This window comes from Eurosta solidaginis, chromosome 4, assembly GCF_040869045.1.
Source record: "Eurosta solidaginis isolate ZX-2024a chromosome 4, ASM4086904v1, whole genome shotgun sequence".
Lineage (NCBI taxonomy): Eukaryota > Metazoa > Arthropoda > Insecta > Diptera > Tephritidae > Eurosta > Eurosta solidaginis.
Window position 1 is genome coordinate 270,019,606 of NC_090322.1, and position 23,220 is coordinate 270,042,825.

General features: G+C 35.0%; 2 protein-coding genes across 4 annotated transcripts in view; one reads left to right on the top strand and one right to left on the bottom strand.

Annotated features, from left to right (window-relative positions):
* The window catches only part of LOC137251472 (poly(A) RNA polymerase gld-2 homolog B-like), a 240,543-nt gene that overhangs the window by 3,760 nt on the left and 213,563 nt on the right, over positions 1–23,220 (bottom strand). The window lies entirely within an intron of this gene.
* On the top strand, positions 10,344–11,950 carry LOC137249540 (uncharacterized). The gene is made up of 5 exons (XM_067781143.1): positions 10,344–10,709; positions 10,769–10,973; positions 11,031–11,369; positions 11,431–11,584; positions 11,653–11,950. Exons 2-5 carry the CDS (start codon positions 10,908–10,910, stop codon positions 11,754–11,756), a joined length of 663 nt encoding a protein of 220 aa, XP_067637244.1. The 5' UTR covers positions 10,344–10,709; positions 10,769–10,907; the 3' UTR covers positions 11,757–11,950.

Consider the following 23,220-nt stretch of genomic DNA (forward strand, 5'->3'; position numbering starts at 1 on the left):
CTGTTCATTAATGGTGTAGGATAAGATATACATATGTCCATCAAATCCGGCCCATAGGGACCTTTATGCGATTTTATTAAAATTCAAAGAAAATGCTTATATGTATAGTCAAATAACAGCTTTCATGTCCTCTATAAAAATATCGGTGAAGTGCTCCACGTCCAACGGATTTTTTTAAGATTCGTAATTACTTTTGAACAAATATTGAAGGTATAAGCTTATTAAGGATAATAGTAAAAAAAATATATATACAAAAACAAAAAAACAACGAAAACAATTTGAAGAATTTTGACGAATTTTTAGGAAGTATTTGAAAATCACCTATTTTTTTCAAGTTTACAGTTTACAAAGTCCATACAGCCACGTCCAATACGAAAAACAGAAATAACTCATCACGTTTAAGTAATTTCCGTATTATAAGGTATATATAAGATTGCTCATATATGATACACGAGCGTATTGGACACGGTACAAAATTGCTAACATGAATCATATATGATACATGGGACAGGAAACCTGATAATATGTATTTCCAAATTTCAGAATTATATCTTTTACCGTAACCGAAATGTTCAGGGGATAATTAAATAATCGTACGGCATATTCAAGTGCAGAGCATAAACAAAAATGCCAATAAAAAGCAAGGGCACATTATTGCTAACGTTAAAAAAGTGTAATGACCCCGCATATCGAATACTTCAAAGACAGAATACCCTATTTACATATAACATATATGTATGTACATATGTACAAGACATCGTTGACACTGACCTAGTCGACAGTTCGTTCTATGACTTTTGCATACGCACCAAAATACAACCAGCGCAATAGAAATATTTCGACAATGCTATATTTTAGCTGAACCAATTTTTATTGTATTTCCATTCAATTTACAAACTCAATATTGGAATATGAGGCGGAGGTATAGAAGTCACTTTCGTGGTTTTATTTGTATAAATAGTTCAATTTTTTGAAAATAAACCAGAATGAAATCTCAACTCATGGTTGTTTTTCCTTTATCGCTATTCCGGCCGTTTGTGTCACACACCCCATTAAAGCGCATTAATCCATGCCTCAAAATCAAGGATTATTTTATACAAGTTGATAAGACCCTTTCATTACAAAAGTTAAGCCTCCTTTTCATTATGGCATATATGTTGTCAAATGTTGCCAAAATAATGAAAACGGGCTGCCAAATAGTGCCAGTTGAGTTTGCAGTCAGGTTTGACAGCTCACTGTCAGACAAAATGGCATCCAAGTGAAAACGACCAAATTTCAGTTTGCCAGCGCTGTTCGCAATGTTTGACACACAAAACAGATTTGCCAATAAGCGGCCACCGTGGTGTGATGGTAGCATGCTCCGCCTACCACACCGGATGCCCTGGGTTCAAACCCCGGGCAAAGCAACATCAAAATTTTTAGAAATAGGGTTTTTCAATTAGAAGAAAATTTTTCTAAGCGGGGTCGCCCCTCGGCAGTGTTTGGCAAGCGCTCCGGGTGTATTTCTGCCATGAAAAGCTCTCAGTGAAAACTCATCTGCCTTGCAGATGCCGTTCGGAGTCGGCATAAAATCATGTAGGTCCCATCCGGCCAATTTGTAGGGAAAATCAAGAGGAGCACGACACAAATTGGAAGAGGCTCGGCCTTAGATCTGTTCGGAGGTTATCGCGCCTTACATTTATTTTATTTTTAATACAAATCTACATATATGCATACCATTAATACAAATCCACATATATGCATACCATTCATGCAAATCTACATATTTTTAGTTCGTAAGTATTAGAATAATTATGAATGTATAGGTTAAGAAATTATGTATAAAAGGGAAAGAATTTCTTTTAATAAAGACAATTACTATCTGACTCCCAAAGTGAGCAAATATTTAATTTTTGAATATTTAAACCTCTTCATGGCGATCCTTCCAAACTAGATTAACTTGGCAAAACTGCTAAACAATCTAGTTGGAGGAAAATCCTGCCAGCTTGATCAGAAATTGGCAAAACTGCTAAAGATCTTGCTGGAAAAGATCCTGACAGATTTGGCCAAAGATCTGAAAGGTCCTGCCAAGTTAAAAAAAAAAATAGAAAATCTACTAAACGTACTTCCACAATATCGAGAAATGTGCTTGAAGAAAAAACCGCTTGGAAAATATACTACTGAAGAAAAACAAACCCACCTTAAAAGGCAATTATTATTATGTTAATAAAGCTGTGGCAAAAAGTATGATGGCCAAAACGAAGGGTTATTGACGGATGCTCGAATGAACAAATATCACAATTGAAGGGAATGCCGGCGACAGTTAACGCCGTTAGTATAAGCATATAATTATTGTTTGTAAACAAAAATATCTGTAAGCAATTATAAGTTAACTTGGAACAAGTTAATACCACCCACGTCGTCCACAAGAGGATCGTCTACCACGAGTTAGCCGATCTCATTCAATAAATTATACATTTTTATCACCTACAATTGGTTAAGTAACTGATACCACCCACGTTGTCCGCTTAGCACAAGCTAGTCGTACCCATACCATAAATTAGTCTCATAAATTGTTTGCAGCTAAACAAATAGCTGACAAAAAATTCTTAAATTGTTTTGCCGAAGAACTACTACTTATATTTCGGCCAATCCAAATAAAATTCCCAAAAACACTTTGCGCAATATGATCGCTAACCCAAGTCCGATCGCACTTAATAAATTACGAATGCAAGCCTAAGCGTTTTTGTCCAAAAACGATTAAGCAACAGTCGAAAAGTATGTCACTTGAGAATTTGGCCACTCAAGCATTTCAAAGCGGCACGCCGTCAATCCATATGTTGACATATCACATACATCCAAACCTCAACCGGCCATACGGTAGCATGTCGAGCCAGCATTATGCGAATATAGGTCGCACCAAAAAATGCAACAACAAAATTATTTACATAGGAAATACTTTCAAATATTTCCAGCACATAGGCCCTATGTGCAGTTGCAACGCAGGCACAATTCTAGTATAAATAAGAAAATTGCTGTAAATTAAGTCAGTCTTTCAGTTTTTTTTTGATCATTAAAGAGAAATGCTCCTGAAGCGAGCACAATAAAACATCCGTTTTATTATTTTATATATACATACATACATACTACACACACATAATTATTGTTTGTAAACAAAGATTTCTGTAAGCAATAAAATACTCTTTGTTTTAAAATATCTATAAGCAATAGCATATCAGTTGTTTTTCTCATAAGTAACAATAGCAATAAGATAACACTACACTAAACACTTAAACAGTTTTAAGAACTTTATCTATACAACAAACAATAGTGAACCCAAATAGCTATCTACAGTCGTAGGTAAACATTAAACAATTAACAAGGGGATAATTCCCTGCGATAAGAACCGACGTATCTCAGTAGTATAAATATAACTAAGATTCATGTAAACAGGCAGTCTAAAGAATATCAATAAAGAGCACGCACTTCGGCGTAGTGAAAATTATATTTTTTTTTACTCATATCGTATAATCGATATTAACTCGAGCATAAAGAAGTGTAATATAAATCGGCAACAAGGCAACTAATATTATATAACAGGACATAATGGGCACTACGACTGGCAGCGGATATTAAGTATATTTAAATAATTTAAAACTTAGAATAACTTGAGCGGCCCTGTGACGCTTAACCATTGGCAAATTTTATATTTTTGCCTAGGATTTTTTTTTGTACAATAGGAGATATTAAAAAAAAAAAACAAAATATATATGTAAAGACTTAAAGAAAAAAAAAGAATCTTTTTAAACATTGTTAAAAATTAAAGAATTGTTTGAGTAAATTGGAATGCCAGCTAAATACTCGGAACACCCTATTGCATGGGAAGATAAAGTAATTATAGATAAAGGAAAGGTAGACTACGAAAAACAACTGAACTGGTTAAAATCATTTTGGAAGACAATACCCAGTCGGTAGTACCACTAAAAAAAGAAGCGGGTGAGAAAACTGGCCGAAAAATGGACAGCCGAGCAAACGGAAAGGCTATAGCATTATGCGTCATGCCCACCTATGCAATACATTTGCGGCATTACGCATCATGAACTTTTATGCCAATGCATTTTGTGAACCGGCCACACGCAGTCATAGCATAATCATATTACAATATTATGCGACATAAATTACATTGACCCAACACAGTGGTAAGCCAACATCAATGGAATGCCGAATATGAAACCCTTGTCAGTTCACACCTTACTATTTTTGCTCAGTCACTCACCCCGGTCAATATACTTGCCGATCGCCAATGTTAGTTTGTCACCAAAATATTTACACACAACTAATTTACATTGTTTACTTTGTTAATGTGAATTGCCCAAATATTCACATACAAACATTTTACATGGTTCATATAAATATCAATCTGCTGACTTTGCATACCATTAATACAAATCTACATATATGCATACCATTAATACAAATCTACATATATGCATACCATTTATGCAAATCTACATATTTTTAGTTCGTAAGTATTAGAATAATTATGAATGTATAGGTTAAGAAATTATGTATAAAAGGGAAAGAATTTCTTTTAATAAAGACAATTACTATCTGACTCCCAAAGTGAGCAAATATTTTATTTTTGAATATTTATACCTTTTCAAGGCTAGTGCAGGAAGTAGAGGTTAGGGAAGGCACCTGGAATTTTTAATTTGATAATCCCCTTTTCATTACAAAAGTTAAACAATCAAAAACATTCGTGGCAGTTTGAAAATTACTTCTTAAAGGTTTGAGACTCGTTAAAGTCGGTTTAAGTGTACTTATGCAAAGTGCTTACCTTACAGTTTTAAGTAAAAACCCTGCTTTTTACTATAAGTGAGTGGTATGAGTGAAAAAACAACTTACCAACTACAAATATATGCAGATGTATGAGTGTAAATATATAAAATTAAAATTTAATACTTTTTCTAAATAAATTTAAACAGAAAATACGGAGCTTCATATTTGAAAAGGATGAGGTTAGTATAAATAACTGGATCTTAACCGCGTAGGCTGTGGCGTAAAGAATTACGCCGACTACCTCTTGTTTCGAGATAACTGACGCTAATTGGGAGCACAAAGGGAGGTCAATACTTCGTCCACCTGCCCTTCCTAACTCATCTACTGGGTTAGTCATGTTTTGTGGTAGTGTCGCTTTGTCTAGTATTTTAACGGAATAATAGTGTTTGATTCGTTTAGAGTTTAGCGGTGTTTGATAGTGTTTTTGATTAGCTTTCGATTTAAGTGTTTTTCATTTTCGTGGTGTGATTTCTTGAGGGTTTGTACTCATATGTTTGTGAATTTTACTGGAACTATTTTAAAGTTTCTATAAAAACAAGAAGGAGGTAAAGAATAAGAAGGAATGGACAACGTTTTTCTGATGATGACGGTCCCCGGTTGCGGGAAACTGACGATGACTGAAATGTGGGTTTCAAAGGTAGTTCGAGGTGATAATGAACCAAGTGAGTGGTACACATTCGATCGGCCTATGGGTAAGAGTGACATTGATGTTCTGAGTATTCAACGGTGTATGTTGTTGGTATGCTTGCCGGTGTGTCGTCTTGTATCTAAGGATGCTGTGCAGGTTCTGATGGGGTCACTTCCTCTTGATTTGGTGGTTTTACGAAGAGCAGTATCCTTCAGATTGAGAAAGCGGTTGAGCGTGCCGTTGTTGCTGCGTAAATGGTGTACCGACGATGATGTGGGGAGGGAGTATTTAGTAAATAAGATTCGTTTGGAGAGGTTCTTATGTCTATAACAAACGTGTCGCTTGAGACAGAAAAGCCAGACTTCAGATTTAATCTGAGTCTGGGGTTTATGCCAACAGGTCATGGTTCTCTCAATGCATTTTTGTTGTGTAAGAGGAGCCTCGAAGAAACGGAGGGTCGTGTGTGTGTGCAGCTTTGTGTGAAAGTTGGGTGGACGTGTGTATATCATTTTTGTTTTTATTTTATTTTCTAACGCGCCCTCCGGAGTAGGTGGATACTCAACCGATAGTAGCTTCGGCTGCGAAAGCCACACCAAGACTTTAAAGTGGTACCACGGGGAGCAGATAGCCCGCGGAGCTTGCTCCGTTTCTACTCATTTCCGGTAGGCCCTTTGGGAGCTCTGGTGGCTATGGTTGATATCCACATGCGGTAAGAGTTGGTTAGTTAGAATGTGGAGTTGCATTGCAACCGGGTACTTGGTGTTGACAGTGACAGTGAGACCAAGCTATTGGAAAGAATAAAAGCAAACCTAGCGAAAAGAGCTCAAATGGGGTTCATAAGTACCCATAGTGTGAGTACCACTCTAACCACAACAATTTATTCAGTCGTTTCATATTCTGCCGAAATCCGCATATCCAACATTTATGCGTTGTATCGTGTGCAAAAGTAAGGACTGTTCAGGAATCGTATTCTATGAACAGTCGTTATCAAGAATATGAAATATCAATAAGATTCGACACAACTTTTAAAGCAACATTCAGAAAGGTAACTGCGCTACTCGAGCCAGTTTAGTCATCAATGCGATAGGAAAAGCAATATACGATGAGGACGTATTTCATATCAGCAGGTTAAGAAAATGATGGAAATATTTTTCTACGAGCCGAAATGACGTGAGGAGAGCGGTAGTAGACAAAGTACAACGCCTCTATCCGATACAACGCCACATGACGATAAGCCTTTTAGGTTTATTTCTAGCTTATTGAGAACAATTTGGAGTGATGATGATACCCTATCAAATGCGGATGAGATAATGCAAGCCAGTTATACAACTTATGACTTAAGCAGGGATTCTGATGACAAATCCATGGTTGTCTTCATTACAAAAGCACATTCCAAAGCTTTTATCCCGTCCAGTTGATATTAAACCACAAGGTTGAAAAAGTATTTTAATGCGTAATGACCTTGAAACATTACAAACGAGCGACGGAATTAATCAGTGACTACTGTGCTAGGTTTTTACGTCTACTATTGACAAATAGCTTATTTATTGTAACAGTGCAATTGTGAATAAGTAGACCTAAACGAATATACAGATAAACTGTATATTTAATAGATAAATAAGGTAAGCGATAAATGCATTGGTGAAACAGTTTGCGATGTAAGTATGCGTTTTCGCAAAAATCAGAAGTGGGATGATAAAGTAAATCTTTTTGAAATATTTTCAACCAACGTACATATGTAATGTAGCTTCACTTTTGCTGTAAGCACTTTTATTAAAGTAAACATATTTCTGTTTTTAAATTGGCTCATTGATATTGAATTGTGAAATTAAATGAATTGCAATAACCAAATCGAATTGTGAAACCATAATAGAATTTTTTACAAGAAAAAATATTTAAGTAAATTTTTTTTTAAAGTTGGCTCATTGATATTGAATTGTGAAATAATAACGAGCCATTGCTAGTGTCTATGTATGTGTGTTGTAACTGGCTGATTGTGCATTGAACGCGGTTAGATTGCCTCAGAGTTGAAAACTTTTAGTTCATGTGTGATTCAGAATTTCCTTCTGGGCAGGATTTCTAAATTGCAGGTTACGCAAAATGGATACGGTTCAAGTAAATACGTTAGTGCAGGTGTTACAGGCGCCCTCGAACAGCAAAGACAAGAAACTAAAGCAATTGACAGATCAAATGACTACTTTAACTACAGGGAAAACACCGAAAATATTCGAACCGGCCAAAATCATTGCCAGATTTTGGTCGGCAGCATTAGAAATAAAATACAGTTCTGAATTTTGACGCAATAATTGCGAGGCTAGACTTCACTTATGCGGACAAACGTCCCATATACTTTATTGAACAACAGCTTTCCACCATGAGACAGGGTAACCTCTCAGTGCTACAATATTTTGATGAGGTTGAAACAATTTTGACACTTTTAACAAACAAAACTTAATTTGCAGCCCAGTACCACGGAGATTTGACTCAAAATACTGGATTTCTAAATCTATTAAAGTACCTATTTAACATCACTTCCGATGTTAGAGTCCTATACCTAGTTTTACGACTCCTAACTTCAGATGGATCATTTGCTCTATCCTTAAAAACTTTCAGCAAATGAATTTGCTCCCCAAGAGTACATCGGGATAAACATTTTTGATGCACTTTAATATCTAATCCGAATACCTCTTTGCCCTCAGACGTCTGTTTGGATGGAAGATGAAAAAGAAAAACCTAGAGTTAATTGCGTCACTCCAAGCAACGATCCAGGGTCAGCTTGTTGCATTAATGAGAACGCTACTGGTAAGGAAGGTGTTACCGCCGTTTTGCGGGATAGATCCGACTTTATTATGTTTCTAATTCTAGTTAATGCATTTGCAAAAACGATCAAGTATGCAATGTTGGTTAGTCTTTATTCAGTGTGTACGTTGGGCTATACGGTATATGACCGAGGGAAGATTCCCGAACGGCGCCACCACTGCCTTCACTGTTAGGAGTTCTATGTCCATCTATAAATATCTCGATTTTCATGTAACTAACACTTACCTCACGGTTGGTTAGTTTCGCTATCTGCTTTGTCTTTTAGTTAAATCGTACTGCAACCCAAATGGATGTGAAGAAAGTTAGAAAACCTGAAAAGAAGCAACCTGCTTCATCACGCTTTGTAGTGTTACATGGAAATGCCCCTTGTTCGAAATGCACTTAACAATACAAAATACACAAACACTTATAAACCACACAAAGAGCTATATGTATCGACCCAAATATTTATACATTCTCAGCGGGAGGGCACCAATGGGTTATTAATGCTTACACATGCATATTTGTTTACATTTGTCAATTTGTCACATTGACCAAAATACTCATCGATCAGTCCGAGTTGACCGACGTAATTGTCTGTCAGTCAGTTGACATCGAACCATTCACATACATATATGTAATAACGTACCTAAATAGGTCGGCACCCATATGCTGACATCGCATACCAGAAATGTTGTAAACTTAGTTTGTAAGTATTAGTATCTGTAGAATAAGAATATTTTGTTTAAAAGGGAAAGTAATTTCCTAATAAAGAACACTTATGATCTTACATCCAACTACTCAAACACGTTTAATTTACATGGCGATCCTGCCAGTTTTGATCACTAAGTAGCAGAACATTTGCATACAAGCAAAACTGCTAAAACGATCTAACTGGTAGATTCAGCTAGTCGGCTAACCATATAAAATTTGATTTCACTCTCAAAATTAAAATGGCCATACATCAGTGCCAAAAAGGAGAAGGACCCTAAAACAACTATGACTATAACGAAAAATTAAACCAAGTTAAGCGGATATTTACAAGCAAGACCAGCCTTTTTTTTAGCAAAAACTAGATATGTATTTGGGATATATTAGCAACAAAAACAAGCGAAGATTTGCAAATGCATAATCAAGTGGAATAGCATTTTTGGAACCGACTAGCAGCATATAGACAATTTAGACGGCAGCAAGGAATGAAAGCATAAAAGAAGGAGTGGAATATCCTCGGGACGAGTAAGATCAACAGCAAAAGACAAAAGGAAATCTCTGGCAGCAACAGAAGCGGCAGCAGAAAAAATATATTTAAATAAGTATTTAAGACCTAGAAAAAATTTGGCAGCTCAGCTGCTCAACTACACGGAGAAAACTGTTGTGCATTATTAATGCACAAGTTGTTCATAACTATAAAATGTTTAGGTACATTTTTGAATATGTAACTTTGCGCATAAATTATGCCTAATAATCAAAAATTCTGCACAACCTATTAAAATTGTGCATAAGTTATACCCAAAAAAAGTGCACAGTTTGTGAACATTGTTCATAGCTTAATCATTTGAAAATCAAACACAATTGATCATAATATATGAACATTGTGCATAATATATGACTATAAACAGTTATTGTTCCCAGTTGTGCCCATTTATGCATAGATTATGAACAATGCGTACACATGGATAATGAGTATGCATTAATTGCGACTTAGTTTCACTTGTGTTCTTTGTGTCAACAGTGCCGGTTGTTTCAAGTGTGTTTATATATCATCAATATTGTTTAGAAATATATAATTGTGCAAATTAAGAAAACCAGAGGTAAGTGTTGAGTTATTATCATACATATATTATCACTGAAGTTATGACATTTAACGATGGTTTTTTTAATAACGAAATAGTGTACATACATTGAAGTGCTAAATATGGAAAACGTCGCATGTCAACAAAGCCGTGAATATATGTTTTCTACAAGTTTGGAAGGTATTAATTTGTATTTTAATTAATATTATTTGTGCGATAGTTCAGAAATGTAGCATTCTGTTTATTTTTTTCCTTTTAATTCAGATTTTTCAGGCGCTGACATTGTCACTGTAAGAGAAGTAGACTCTGAATTTTTCAATCTATTAAATAAATATGGACTAGAAGAATATTATTTGTCCTTAACAAATGCCAAAATAAATATCGACTGCTTCAAGGCCATGACAGAAGCTGACATTAAAGAGATTTTTAATGACGAAATTGGCACTCGCATAAAGTTTCGTGGCCTAGTCAATGAGTGGCGACTTGCAAGCAGAAAGCAAATTTTATATGAATTATAGTGTAATGTATTGAATTTTTTTTTAATCCCAGCAATTGGCCCCAATTTCAACATGTTGTTGCCAACATACAGACCAATCTTCACTATTGGCTCAATCAGTCAGTCGGACTCGATTTCTTCATTTTCAGAGTCGGGTAGCTCTACATACAAATTTGTATAACACTTTTTTCCTCTAAAAAATATCGGATATATAACAAATTGTTAATATTTCAGAGTTTACAAAATTTCTGTGGATTCCGCAGTTGGAATAAAAATTTGCGCTAATTACAACGCAAACAATGAATTGGGTGCATCAGACAGAGAGACTTTGATATCAAATATAGTCAGAGATCATTTAGAGAAAGACGTGCCCATGAATTATGCTATGTTCGATAATATAACAGGAGACATAGTAAAACGATTTGCATCAGAAAAAAAAGTACAAAACTAGGAAAAATACATATACAACTGTTTGATCATATTTTATTGTTTACAGGAATATTATTTTCAAAAGGAAAAGCGGAACGGAAAACTGTACAACAAATACCGTTCGATGTCCAGAGCCTTCAGAAAATCTGGTTTTTTTAAAAAATATCTCCGTGTAAGAACAAATAATAAACTCGAATTGGAGAGTCGAGAAGTGAGTGCTATTTCGGTATCAGGGATCGATTCAGAAGATAAAATTTGGGTGAAAACAAGAAATTCGCCTTGGGAGACGGTGGAATCGAAATGGAACTCCAGCTTTGCTCTTCGGCGCCAGGACATTAATATCCATCCGCTAAAATTTATACTTTCTGACTGGCCACTGTATGCGCATAGTAACGGATATCGTTTGGTAGAAAATTTAAATTTATATAGGTAATATATAAATAAAAAATGTATATTTTAATATTTAGATCGATATTGACTTCCATAATTTGTACCCGGAAAAGTCAAACTTATTTCTTAACAACTGGAATTCACTGAAGGATAATATCATAGCAGTATGCAAAAATATTGTTAAATTGCCAGCTGCTAAAAAAATTATAAATAATCTTCCAACAAACAAAGGTAAAATAACAATTTAAACTTATGAAATAAAGAACTAATTTAATTATAATTTTTTAATTTTCTTCCAGATTTAGAATTAATTGAAGTCTCGAAGGTGCTGGCAGCAATTTTTAAGCCTGTGGCAAGAAAAACAATTGCGAAACAGACCTGGAAGGTTAGCACAGGCTGCTGACATACAAAGCACTATAAACAAGCGCAAAGAATTTTGTGTGAGCAAGAACATAAATTTTCAACCATTTTTGATCATTCTTAAGGATCGAAATGATATCAGTTCATATCAATATGTTCTAATTGTGGAAAGTCTAGTTTATCTTTTTGCTGACGCTTTTAATGCTTTTGATATATATTGCAAGTGTTTTTTCGTCTTCAACCTAGAATACCCGTTTGAAAACACAATTTTCTGGAACTTTGTTCAACATTTTTTTTATGATATACTAACCACTAAAATAAACTCACCAGAACTAGATATTTTCACACAGTTAAAACATAAATAATTTCAGAAAGAAATTTAAGTATTGTTGAAAAAAAAATTAATAATCATGAACTTCAACTGCTTTCTTTGCAATTCTTGCTTCGCATCGGCCGATGTACTAATAAGCCATTTGAAACTAATACACTCCCTCAAAAAGAATAACCAATTAGTATGTTCCAATTGTCATTGCAAATTTCATGACTTTTCTATCTGTAAAAAAACATATTTTAAGTGTTGCCACGTTAAAACGGTAACAAGTGAACCACATTTTCCAATTGAAGCAAAATCTACAACAATATATAATAACATGATTCGTGATCAACAAAGCAATAGTAGAGAAATGGTGGTCCCAGAAAAAAGACAGAAACTTGAAATCATAAATGGGGCAGATATTGAAATTTTTTTAAAAAATATGCGAGACAACGCATTAGCATTTGTTAGCAATCTTTTCAGTGGAAATCATATGACCACGAAAGCTATTCAATCAATATTAGCATATTTTACAGATATAATAACCAAACAGATGTTTACATTATTGTCAGGCATAATAATTCCAATAGTCCCGTCGGAAGAAAAATGTAAAATAGAAAAACTTTTTAATTGCTGTTCTGATCCTTTTAAGGGCATTAACACAGAATATTTATTTTTGAACACTATAGCTCAAAAATGTTTATACAAACCTCCTACTAAGCAAGAAATCGATAGTTCTGTATCACATATATATAAAAAAAATCGAAGTACTTTAACGATGAAAAAACGAATTTATTTTAATGCCTATAGAGCATCAAATTAAACTATTTTTTGAGCAAAAAAATGTTTTAAGAACGACTCTTAGCTACATAAATTCGTTAAGAAGTGTTAACGAAAATAAAATTACACATTTTGTGCAAGGTTCAGTATGGAATGATAAACTAACACACTTCGATCAAGGACAAATTGTTATACCAATAATTTTGTATTACGATGATATAGAAATGGGTAATGCCTTAGGAAGTCATCCTGGAAATCAATCCTTTGCTGCATTTTACTATCATTTTCCGTCATTGCCTGAAAATTGTATTTCAGTAGATAATATCTTTGTTGCGATGCTAATGAAAACAGCTTATTTCAAAAAGTTTCCCCTCTCAAAAACTTTGACTCCATTCATTGACATATTGAGAACTTTAGAAAAGGGAATAGAGATAAATACAAAAGATGGAATTTTTAATGTTCATTTCGTAGTTGGACTTGTAATTGGCGTAACTTGGCGCTGAATAATCTTTTAGGATTTTCTGGATCTTTTAGCCATAATTTCAGTTGCAGAGTATGTAAAATGTCTCAACTTGAAATGAATAATTCATTAGTAGAAAACAGCAGCCTTTTAAGAAACTTGGAAAATTATAATAAAGATCTCCTTACAAATGATTATAGCAAAACTGGAGTAAAAACCAATTCACCATTAAATGCTTTAACAATGTTCCATGTCACACAAAACTTGTATTCTGATTTTATGCATGATTGCTTAGAAGGTTGTGTAACATTCGGTTTAATAGAATCTCTAAAATATTTTATATTAGAAAAAAATTTTTTTTCAATCAATGTCTTAAATGACAAAATTAATACATTTGAATACGGTTCCATTGAGCTTCGAAGCAAGCCTCCTGGCAATATTAAATTAGAGCACTTAAAACAAAATAAACTTAATTTTTCAGCCAGAGAAACATTTTCTTTTTTGCGCTATTGTACTGTTTTCGTAGGCGAATTCGTTCCTCAAAAAAATAAAGTATGGCGGTATATTATCAAGTTGAAAGAGTTGATAGATTTTTTATTGAAAAATTCATTTAGTAACGCAGAACTTATAAGTTTGACTTGCATTATATCTGAGCACCATAAAATGTATACGGATTGCTTTAAAACTAATTTAAAGCCAAAACACCATAACATAACACATTATTGCTCTATTATAAGAGCAGGTGGCCCTTTGAAGGACTTATGGTGTATGAGACATGAAAGTAAAAACAAAATTTTAAAAGAATATTCCAAAGTTTCATATTCGAGAGTTAATTTAGAGCTATCAATAGCAAAAAAGTTCTGTGTAAAATTTTCAAATCAAATGCTTGTAAACAAGGATCCTTTCAATATCATTCAAATTAATAATATGAAAACAGTCACAACTCAAGAATATTCATTTAAACAATTACTACTACCATTCGAAACAAAAAAAAGAACTAAATGTTTCAAATTCTATAAGTTACAGAGGAACAATTTACAAAATTGGGTTCTATATTTTTATGAAGCAGTGTGTTTATAGTATTGTCGATATAATTTTATTAGAAGACGGCATATATTTACTACTTAATGAATACCAAATTGAAAATTTTGATTTGCATTATTATGCTTATATTATTGGGGAAAGAACGGAAAATTATGTATTAAAATCGATTACAGATATTGAATTTCCTAAACCCTTTGAGCTTCATCCAATATTAAGCACTAAACTATGTTTTATGATAAAAATTTTATAGAAATGTAAAAAAAATTAATGACTTTATAAATTATATAAAATGAACATGTTAATACTGAAGTATATGATTTATTTTATTTTAATATGTATATATATATTATTTGTTAGAAGCAATTGTATTTTGAAATAAAGACATTTGAAAATAAAATGAAATTTTGTTTCTTTAATATTAGCAGGAAGTGTAAAATGTGTTCCTATTTGTTCACAATCTATGAAAATGTTGTTCATAACCTATGCCCATTTGTTCATAGTCTTTCCCAGTTGTTCAGAATATATGAAAATGCTGTCCATAATCTATGCCCAGTTGTTCATAGTCTTTCCCAGTTGTTCACAACCTATGAAAATGTTGTTCATAATCTATGCCCAGTTGTTCATAGTCTTTCCCAGTTGTTCACAACCTATGAAAATGTTGTTCATAATCTTTCCCAGTTGTTCAGAATCTATGAAAATGTTGTTCACAATCTATGCCCAGTTGTTCATAAAACATGCTCATAGCTGAACTTAAGTTATGAACAAGTGTGCATAGATTATGAACAACTGTTCTTGGTCATTTTTCGTGGACAATTTGTGAATAAGTTGTGCCCATACCGCATAGTTTCTGCACACAATTCTCTCCGTGTAGAAGCAGAAACCTTTGATTTCTGCTCAGGACAATTTTTTTTATATACATTTTTTTTTACGCAGAAAGCCTTCTCAATAGAAATAAAAATTTTGTATTTATTAAAAGCATAAAAAGTCTATAAGTTGCAGCTATCTTTATGCAAGAAATAACTGAAGAGGAATTCCACACAATTTTCAAAAATTTTATACAAACTACTAAAGAGGTTCCTAAAACCCCTACAGTAGTAAAGCAAGGACCGACCCCGATTACAATAGAAGAATATCGGCGTCGGAATAAGCTTAATAAAGAATATAAACTAAAAATACCGAGACAAAAACGGGGAGGCAAACAATATAGGAAAAAAAGAGAGATAGCTGAAGCTTTTAGGCTATTAAACGTTTGTTGAAGCGATTATTTTCGCTTCGCAAGAGCGAACCTATGTCATGTTCACGAGTCGTTCGGGATATATTGACTGATAGCTTATTTCTCTACGCTTGAAGATTTCGGATCTAACTAGTCTAAATGCAGTCGAATTACAATCATCGATTCCACCTGCTCGAATTCCTGTTACGTTTGCGGGTCTCCCCCGTTTTGTGCATGAGTTATGGTTAAGAATGAAATCAATTGGAACGCGACCTTTCGAAACGTTGGCGACAGACGGTAATATGCTGTATTTTTAAAATGTGTACTCTACATTGCTGAAGAGTGATCTACGCTCAAATGGCATATGAAGCGGTACCTCCGTTTCCCATTACGTCACTCAACGCAATGACTGATCTATATGGAAACTATTGGAAATTTGTGTTAGGAAACAACTTATCGTTCCTGTCGAAATGACCACCAATCCTGCCGCTGCAACTGGTGCTATTTCTATCTTTCTTTCATCTGTACGTACGTTATTGAATGTTTGTGCAAATGTGATTCCGGCGACCAATGTATCTACTATATTGTATTGCCAATAAGTTTACTCGGCTGCCCAATATTCGATGGATTACTGGTCAACAAACGATAGCTGCTGTAGCCGCCATTTTTAGGTATAGGTACCACTTTTTTTCATTGCAGAATATATATAAAATATACCTGGAAGTGATTCTCATTGCGTTTTCGCAAAATTCAGAAGTGGGATGACAGATTCAATTATTTTGGTAAAACTTCTACAATGTACTACCCAAAAGTTTTTATATCACCAATTTCTATGAAACTTTGTAGAATTATTGTACTATTACTATGCAATATCGATAGTGGGCTGGCAATGCCGTCATTCCGAATGGAATGCATATAACGGCATAGCGAAAATTAGGATTGAATTCAATACATATACACGTTTGGTGAAGTGCGGTTCACTTAGAGAGTTTAGTTCTAAAATACTTTAAATACTGTTGATGAAAGTTTTAAAATAAATTTTGTAATACACCAGTGAGTGTCCAGTAAAACCAATTATACTTGCTTTTTAATAAATATGGCGATTTGGGCTATACCAGCGAAGAGAGCATCGATAGCGGAACTATTGAACGGCAGCACTTACAAGTGGGCAGCAACGTTGGACATGATAGGAAAGCGTAAGTTACAATACACCTAACTTAACAGATAGATTTATTTTTGCATCGCTTTTGATTTAGCACAGTGGACATATAAGGTCCTCAGGGACTGTTTAGTTGAACCTATCGTTCTTTTAAATATTCTTAATAATTTCGGTAGCATTTTTTCCATATTTTTCAAAAAGAAGTACACAGCGAACTTACACAACACATGAGTACTTGTTTGGGTCTTACATGGCACGTTACATAAATTTTAATAGGTGCTATTTATTTATAATCATTTACAAAAAAACACTTAATTTTTAAGAATTAATAACCTTTACATCAGTTAATAAAAACCAAACCACCAGGTTACTGTGTAGAATTTCAGTTTTACCCCATTCCCACACCCTCGCACAATTCATTCTGTCTTTAAATTCTTTTGTGCGAGGCGTAATTTTTATTATTGTAATGGTACCACTTTTTTTCATTGCAGAATATACATAAAATATTAACTGGAAGTGATTCTCATTGTGTTTTCGCAAAATTCAGAGGTGGGATGACAGATTCAATTATTTTGGTAAAACTTCTCAAATGTACTACCCAAAAGTTTTTATATCACCAATTTCTATGAAACTTTGTAGTGTAGCATTAAGCGTCTATGGCCACCTATGGTATACATTTTGCAGCATTACGCATCATGAACTCCTATGCAATACATTTTTAACAGCTCAATCATATTACAATATTATACAAATTATTGACCTAACACAGCGGTTACCTAACATCAATGGAATGCCGAATATGAAACTCTTGTCTGTTCACAAATAATAAATTCTGCTTATTATAAGTTTTAGTTTCTCACCAAAATATTTACATACAACCAATCATGAGAATTAACCAGACAGAATATCGATTTGCTGACGAATGCATACATATCTACATATATGCATAGCGTGCATACAAATCTACATATATGCATAGCGTGCATACAAATCTACATGTATGCAGACTATGCATACAAATCTACAGGTAAGCATACCATGCTTACAAATCTACATGTATGCATAGCGTGTATACAAATTTACATGTATGATTAGTGTTAATACAAATGTACATATTTTTAGTATTAAGGTAATTATGAATGTGTAGGTTAAGAATGAAAGAGAAAGAATTTGTTTAATAAATGGATTGATGTTCAGACATTCAGACCACAAACATTTCGTTTTATAAATTTAAATATTTCAGTAGAATTATTGTATTATTACACCTAACTTAACTGATAGATTTATTTTTGCATCGCTTTTGATTTAGCATAGTGGACATATAAGGACCTCAGGGACTGTTTAGTTGAACCTATCGTTCTTTTAAATATTCTTAATGATTTCGGTAGCATTTTTTCCATATTTTTCAAAAAGAAGCACACAGCGATCTTATACAACACATGAGTACTTGTTTGGGTCTTACATAGCACGCTACATAAATTTTAATAGGTGCTATTTCTTAAACACCTTAAACGGCGCAAATAATTATGATTTGTGGTATTTATTTATAATCTTTTAAAAAAACACTTAACTTTTAAGAATTAATGACCTTTACAGCGGTCAAATATCGCTATGCCATTATCATCAGGTAATTTCGTAGTTTTTTTGGTTAAACGTACAGCTACCAAACCACCGGGTTACTGTGTAGAATTCCTTTCCTAATTTCAGTTTTACCCCATTCCCACATCGTCGCACAATTCATTCTGTCTTTGAATTCTTTTGTGCGAGGCGTGATTTTTATTATTGTAATGGTACCACTTTTTCATTGCAGAATATACATAAAATATTAACTGGAAGTGATTCTCATTGCGTTTTCGCAAAATTCAGAAGTGGGATGACAGATTCAATTATTTTGGTAAAAGTTCTCAAATGTACTACCCAAAAGTTTTTATATTACCAATTTCTATGAAACTTTGTAGAATTATTGTACTATTACACCTAACTTAACTGACAGATTTATTTTTGCTCCGCTTTTGGTTTAACACAGTGGACATATAAGGTCCTCAGGAACCGTTTAGTTGAACCTATCGTTCTTTGAAATATTCTTAATCCTTTCGGTAGCATTTTTTCCATATTTTTCAATGAACATTAGTTATGGTTGTTATGGTCCACTTGGGAGAGTCACCTTTGGAACGCACCAAGTGGCTAGTGATAGGGAAAAGGTTAGGATTCACCCTCACTCATGTCTGCCTGGGATAGTTAAAACACTTTTTGTTAGTTCGCAAAAAAATTTCCATGACATTGACGAATTTTCAATAACACCTGGCGCAATGGTGTACGTGGCTCATCTCATCAGCTGATTTTATTCGTTTCATTGTACTGGCATGGAGATTGTCAAAAGGAGATGGCGAACGTAAAATGCAACCGAAGCATTAGCAATTATGCCCTAATTCGGCGCACAACGTTCCCGCGGGACACAAAAGTTGCAAAGTTGTACGCTTTCTCTACGTTCCATTCACCTATCATCAATACAAGGGTTTGACAACCGGAACGCGACCGGTATAGTGCTGTAGGGATGAGCCAACGATAACTATGAACCAATCGATAATCGCCACCACGGTTAGAAAACTGCGTTTTTCCATCGCTGAATGGAAGAAGAAAAATAATTTTCGGGGATACCATGTGTGTGTGGCCATTTTGGGAGAAAAAGGAAACCAATTCAGAGCTATTGAAGCAGAGATTCTAACAAATTGATTTTTGAGTGATATATATTGAGTTATTGTTGAAATATGCTCACATTTATAAACTCACATGGAATTAAAAAAAAAAAAGAAGTCGAAGTGGTTGAATTAATAAGGCCAACATAGAAAGGAAAACAAAATCCAATTTGGCCAGCGGAAAGAGAACCGTGGTTGTATAGATCATGTGCTCCTAAATTCATTGGAATTGCCATTTGTATAATTTTTATGGTTTTGTATACATATAAGCAAATTAAATAAATAATCATATCTGCAAAACAAAAAACAAAAAAACTGAAAGTTGGTGGGAAAGTCCACGTTTAAGGCGGTGTGGCCGCCATTTCCGAAAAATTCATACTTTTCACATGTGTACTTATGGTATGTAACCACAATCATTTCGACGCCCACCCACGAGCGCAACCGCCACCATCTGCGCTAACCACCAACGCCAGTGGTCCCAACCACCACTTCCACCGCGCCACCACAACCGCAACCACCGGCAGCGCCTACCCAATAGCGCCAACGAAACCACCGGACGTACCACTAACCTCTACTTTGGTAACAATTACAGCAGTGCCGACGCATATAGGCCTACTGTAACACCAACTTATCAACAACAACCAGCAGAGCCGACGCATGTAGGCCGGCGGTAACATCAACTTGTTAACAACAACCAGCAGGGCCGCCGCATATAGGCCGCTGCCACCTCAACGTAGTAACCACAACCAGCAGGGCCGACGCATATAGGCCGCTGCCACCTCAACGTAGTAACCACAACCACGAGAGCCGACGCATGTAGGCCGGCGGTAACGTGAACTTGTTAACAATAACCAGCAGGGCCGCCGCATATAGGCCGCTGCCACCTCAACGTAGTAACCACAACCAGCAGGGCCGACGCATATAGGTCGCTGCAACATCAACTGTGGCAACAACACTCCATATCGGCAACGACAATTACAGCAGGGCCGTGCACATAGGCCACGACAGCAACCATACCATCATCGTAGGAACACCAAACACCAATTCTAGCAACAACCGAGTGAGTTCGGTCCGTACTACGGACCACCAGAATCTACTAAATGGAGAGATTCCCAAACCAAATTTGATCGTAGGAGAGTAAAAAAATCACCACAAAACCGAAATTTTAGTATTTTTGAATTATAAAAAGTAGCATACTTGCTAGGTAAAGCAAATTACACCTATACATTTATGCTCGCATATGCCATAAGCATAAACGTTTAAAAATGCTTTAATTTCAGTTCACTAGCAATATGAATGCGCTGCTTTAGACGTTTAAATTATAGAAAGTAGTATACTCACTAGATCAGTGGTTTTCAAACTTTTTGCAGTCGCGACCCAAAAATGGCTTCCAAAAAGTCCCGCGACCCACCAAAACTGCAAAAATGTCTGAAAAACGTAGAAATCGTACAAAACACAAAAAGTGAAGAGAAGACACTTTTCTATTTCCCTTCATTGTGGCATTCTATTACCAAAAACCAATCTAAAATACTAAAACTAAAACCATTGCGCCGTTTAGCGTAAAGTGTATCAACGCCATAATGCAACACCACATAGGGAAAACAGATTCAAGACGGCAACGGCGACGCGGCATCTGTCAAATTATTTTTACACATGTTCTTATGGGGATGAATTTTTTGAGCACGACACGCCAAAGCGGCAATCAATCAGAATAGCCACCGTCGCCAGATTAGATCTTTTTCTATTTTTGACGGCGACGATCGTGGCGTCCTTTTTTCTTCTTCATTAATTAAAATGATAAAACAAGCAAATAACTTTAAATATGTGTTAAAATCGACAAGTTATACATTTTTTAACACGTGCTATAATTTTTTGAAAATTTGTTGCTGTTGTTTGAGAAAATTCGCAACTGTCATTGCCATTTCCTTTATAATCATGTCGCCAATTGGCGGAAAATATCGTCAAGCATGGGTTTTTGTCGTTGTCGTTCGCAGCCGTCGTTTTGAATGTGGGCATAGCTGCAGAATCACTGAGAGTAACTAACGGTACTAAGCTGCCGAAAAACTCTTTCTTATTTGAAGTGCGCATTAGTTTTAGTTGCAACTTTCACTCCGTTGTTGACAGTCGTGCATCATAAAGTAAATATGTAACTGCAATTGCGTAACATTTATTATTTATTATAAATATTTAAATTGATAAGTTTCTAAAAAGACCTGGGGGGCATCTACTTCAGAGGCAGGTGGCTCAAAAGCAAAAGTAAATAGAATTTATGACGATGCATATTTACAATATGGTTTTACTACCATTGATAACAAACCACAATGCGTGATTTGTGGACAAGTTTTAGCACAAGAAAGCATGAAACCTTCAAAATTACTACGCCATCTCTCATCAAAACATGAAAACGACAAAGATAAACCGTTGGATTATTTCCAAAGAAAACTCGATTTACTTAGGAAGCAAAAGACCAGTATGTGCCAGGTAATTTCAACACTATATCCTGACATTAGTTTGGTTTGTAATATGTTCCCTCTTTTAAATACCAGAGTACTAAAATAAGTGAAAAAGCTTCCTTGGCTAGTTATAAAGTTGCATATCTCGTGGGTAAAAATGGAAAATCACATACAATCGCTGAAAATCTTATTTTACCGGCAGCAGTAGACATGGTTGAGATAATGATTGGAGAAAAAGAAGCCCACACATTGAAAGCTATACCTTTGTCTGATAACACAATTGGACGTAGGTTAAGTGATATAGCTGCAGACATTCGCAATCAAGTAGTCGAAAAAGTCAAAAAAAGCTCATATTTTTCATTACAATTCGATGAATCGACAGATATATCCAGTTGTGCCCAGTTTGTGTGTTATGTTCGGTTTGAAAACCTTGATCAAATTGCGGAAGAGATGTTGTTTTGCAAAGATTTACCGAAGAATGCAACTGCTGAGTGTTTGTATGAACTTTTTATAGAAAGCACCCAGGATTTGGCTTTTGACTGGGAACTTTTCGTAGGTATTTGCACTGATGGCGCTAGGGCAATGACCGGCAATAAAAGTGGGTTCGTAGCGAGGTTGAAAACAAAGATGCCGAATGCACACTGGACGCACTGTTTTCTCCACCGTCAGGCCTTGGCAGCCAAATTTTTGCCGTCGAATTTAAACGACGTGCTTAATTCTGTCATCAAAGTTGTGAATTGTATCAAGGGAAAAGCTTTACAAACAAGGTTGTTTCGTACGGTGTGTGAAGACATGGGCGCACTACATCAAAATCTTCTTTTTCATACCGAGGTGAGGTGGTTATCCAAAGGAAATGTGTTGACAAGAGTAATAGAATTGAGATCGGAATTGAACATGTTTTTGAAAGAAAGACATCCCGACAATGCGAAATTGTTTACTGATCCTACATGGCTTTTAAAAGTAGCATATATATCAGATATTTTTCGTCACTTAAACATCTTGAATACTAGTATGCAAGGAAGAGACGAAAACATTATATCAGCCAAAGATAAAATAAAAGCATTTGTTTCAAAAATTGAAATGTGGCTATCATCTCTGCAGCACTTACAATTTGGTTCATTCACTTGCTTTGAAAGTATTGCTGCAGAGATTTCATCAGACGAACTGGTAAGGAAATGTATTCCTTTCATGACTGAAGCGCTGCAAAATTTAAAAAACGAATTGCACCGTTATTTTCCAAGAGAGCTACAGGAAGATAACAGCAAGTGCTGGATATTAAATCCATTCCTCAGTAACTTCGCTGAGGTCGCAGATCTCGGCAACATTTTGAACGAAAATTTATGTGAGCTAGCAGCTGACAGTATGCTCAAAATGGAATTTGGCCTAGCG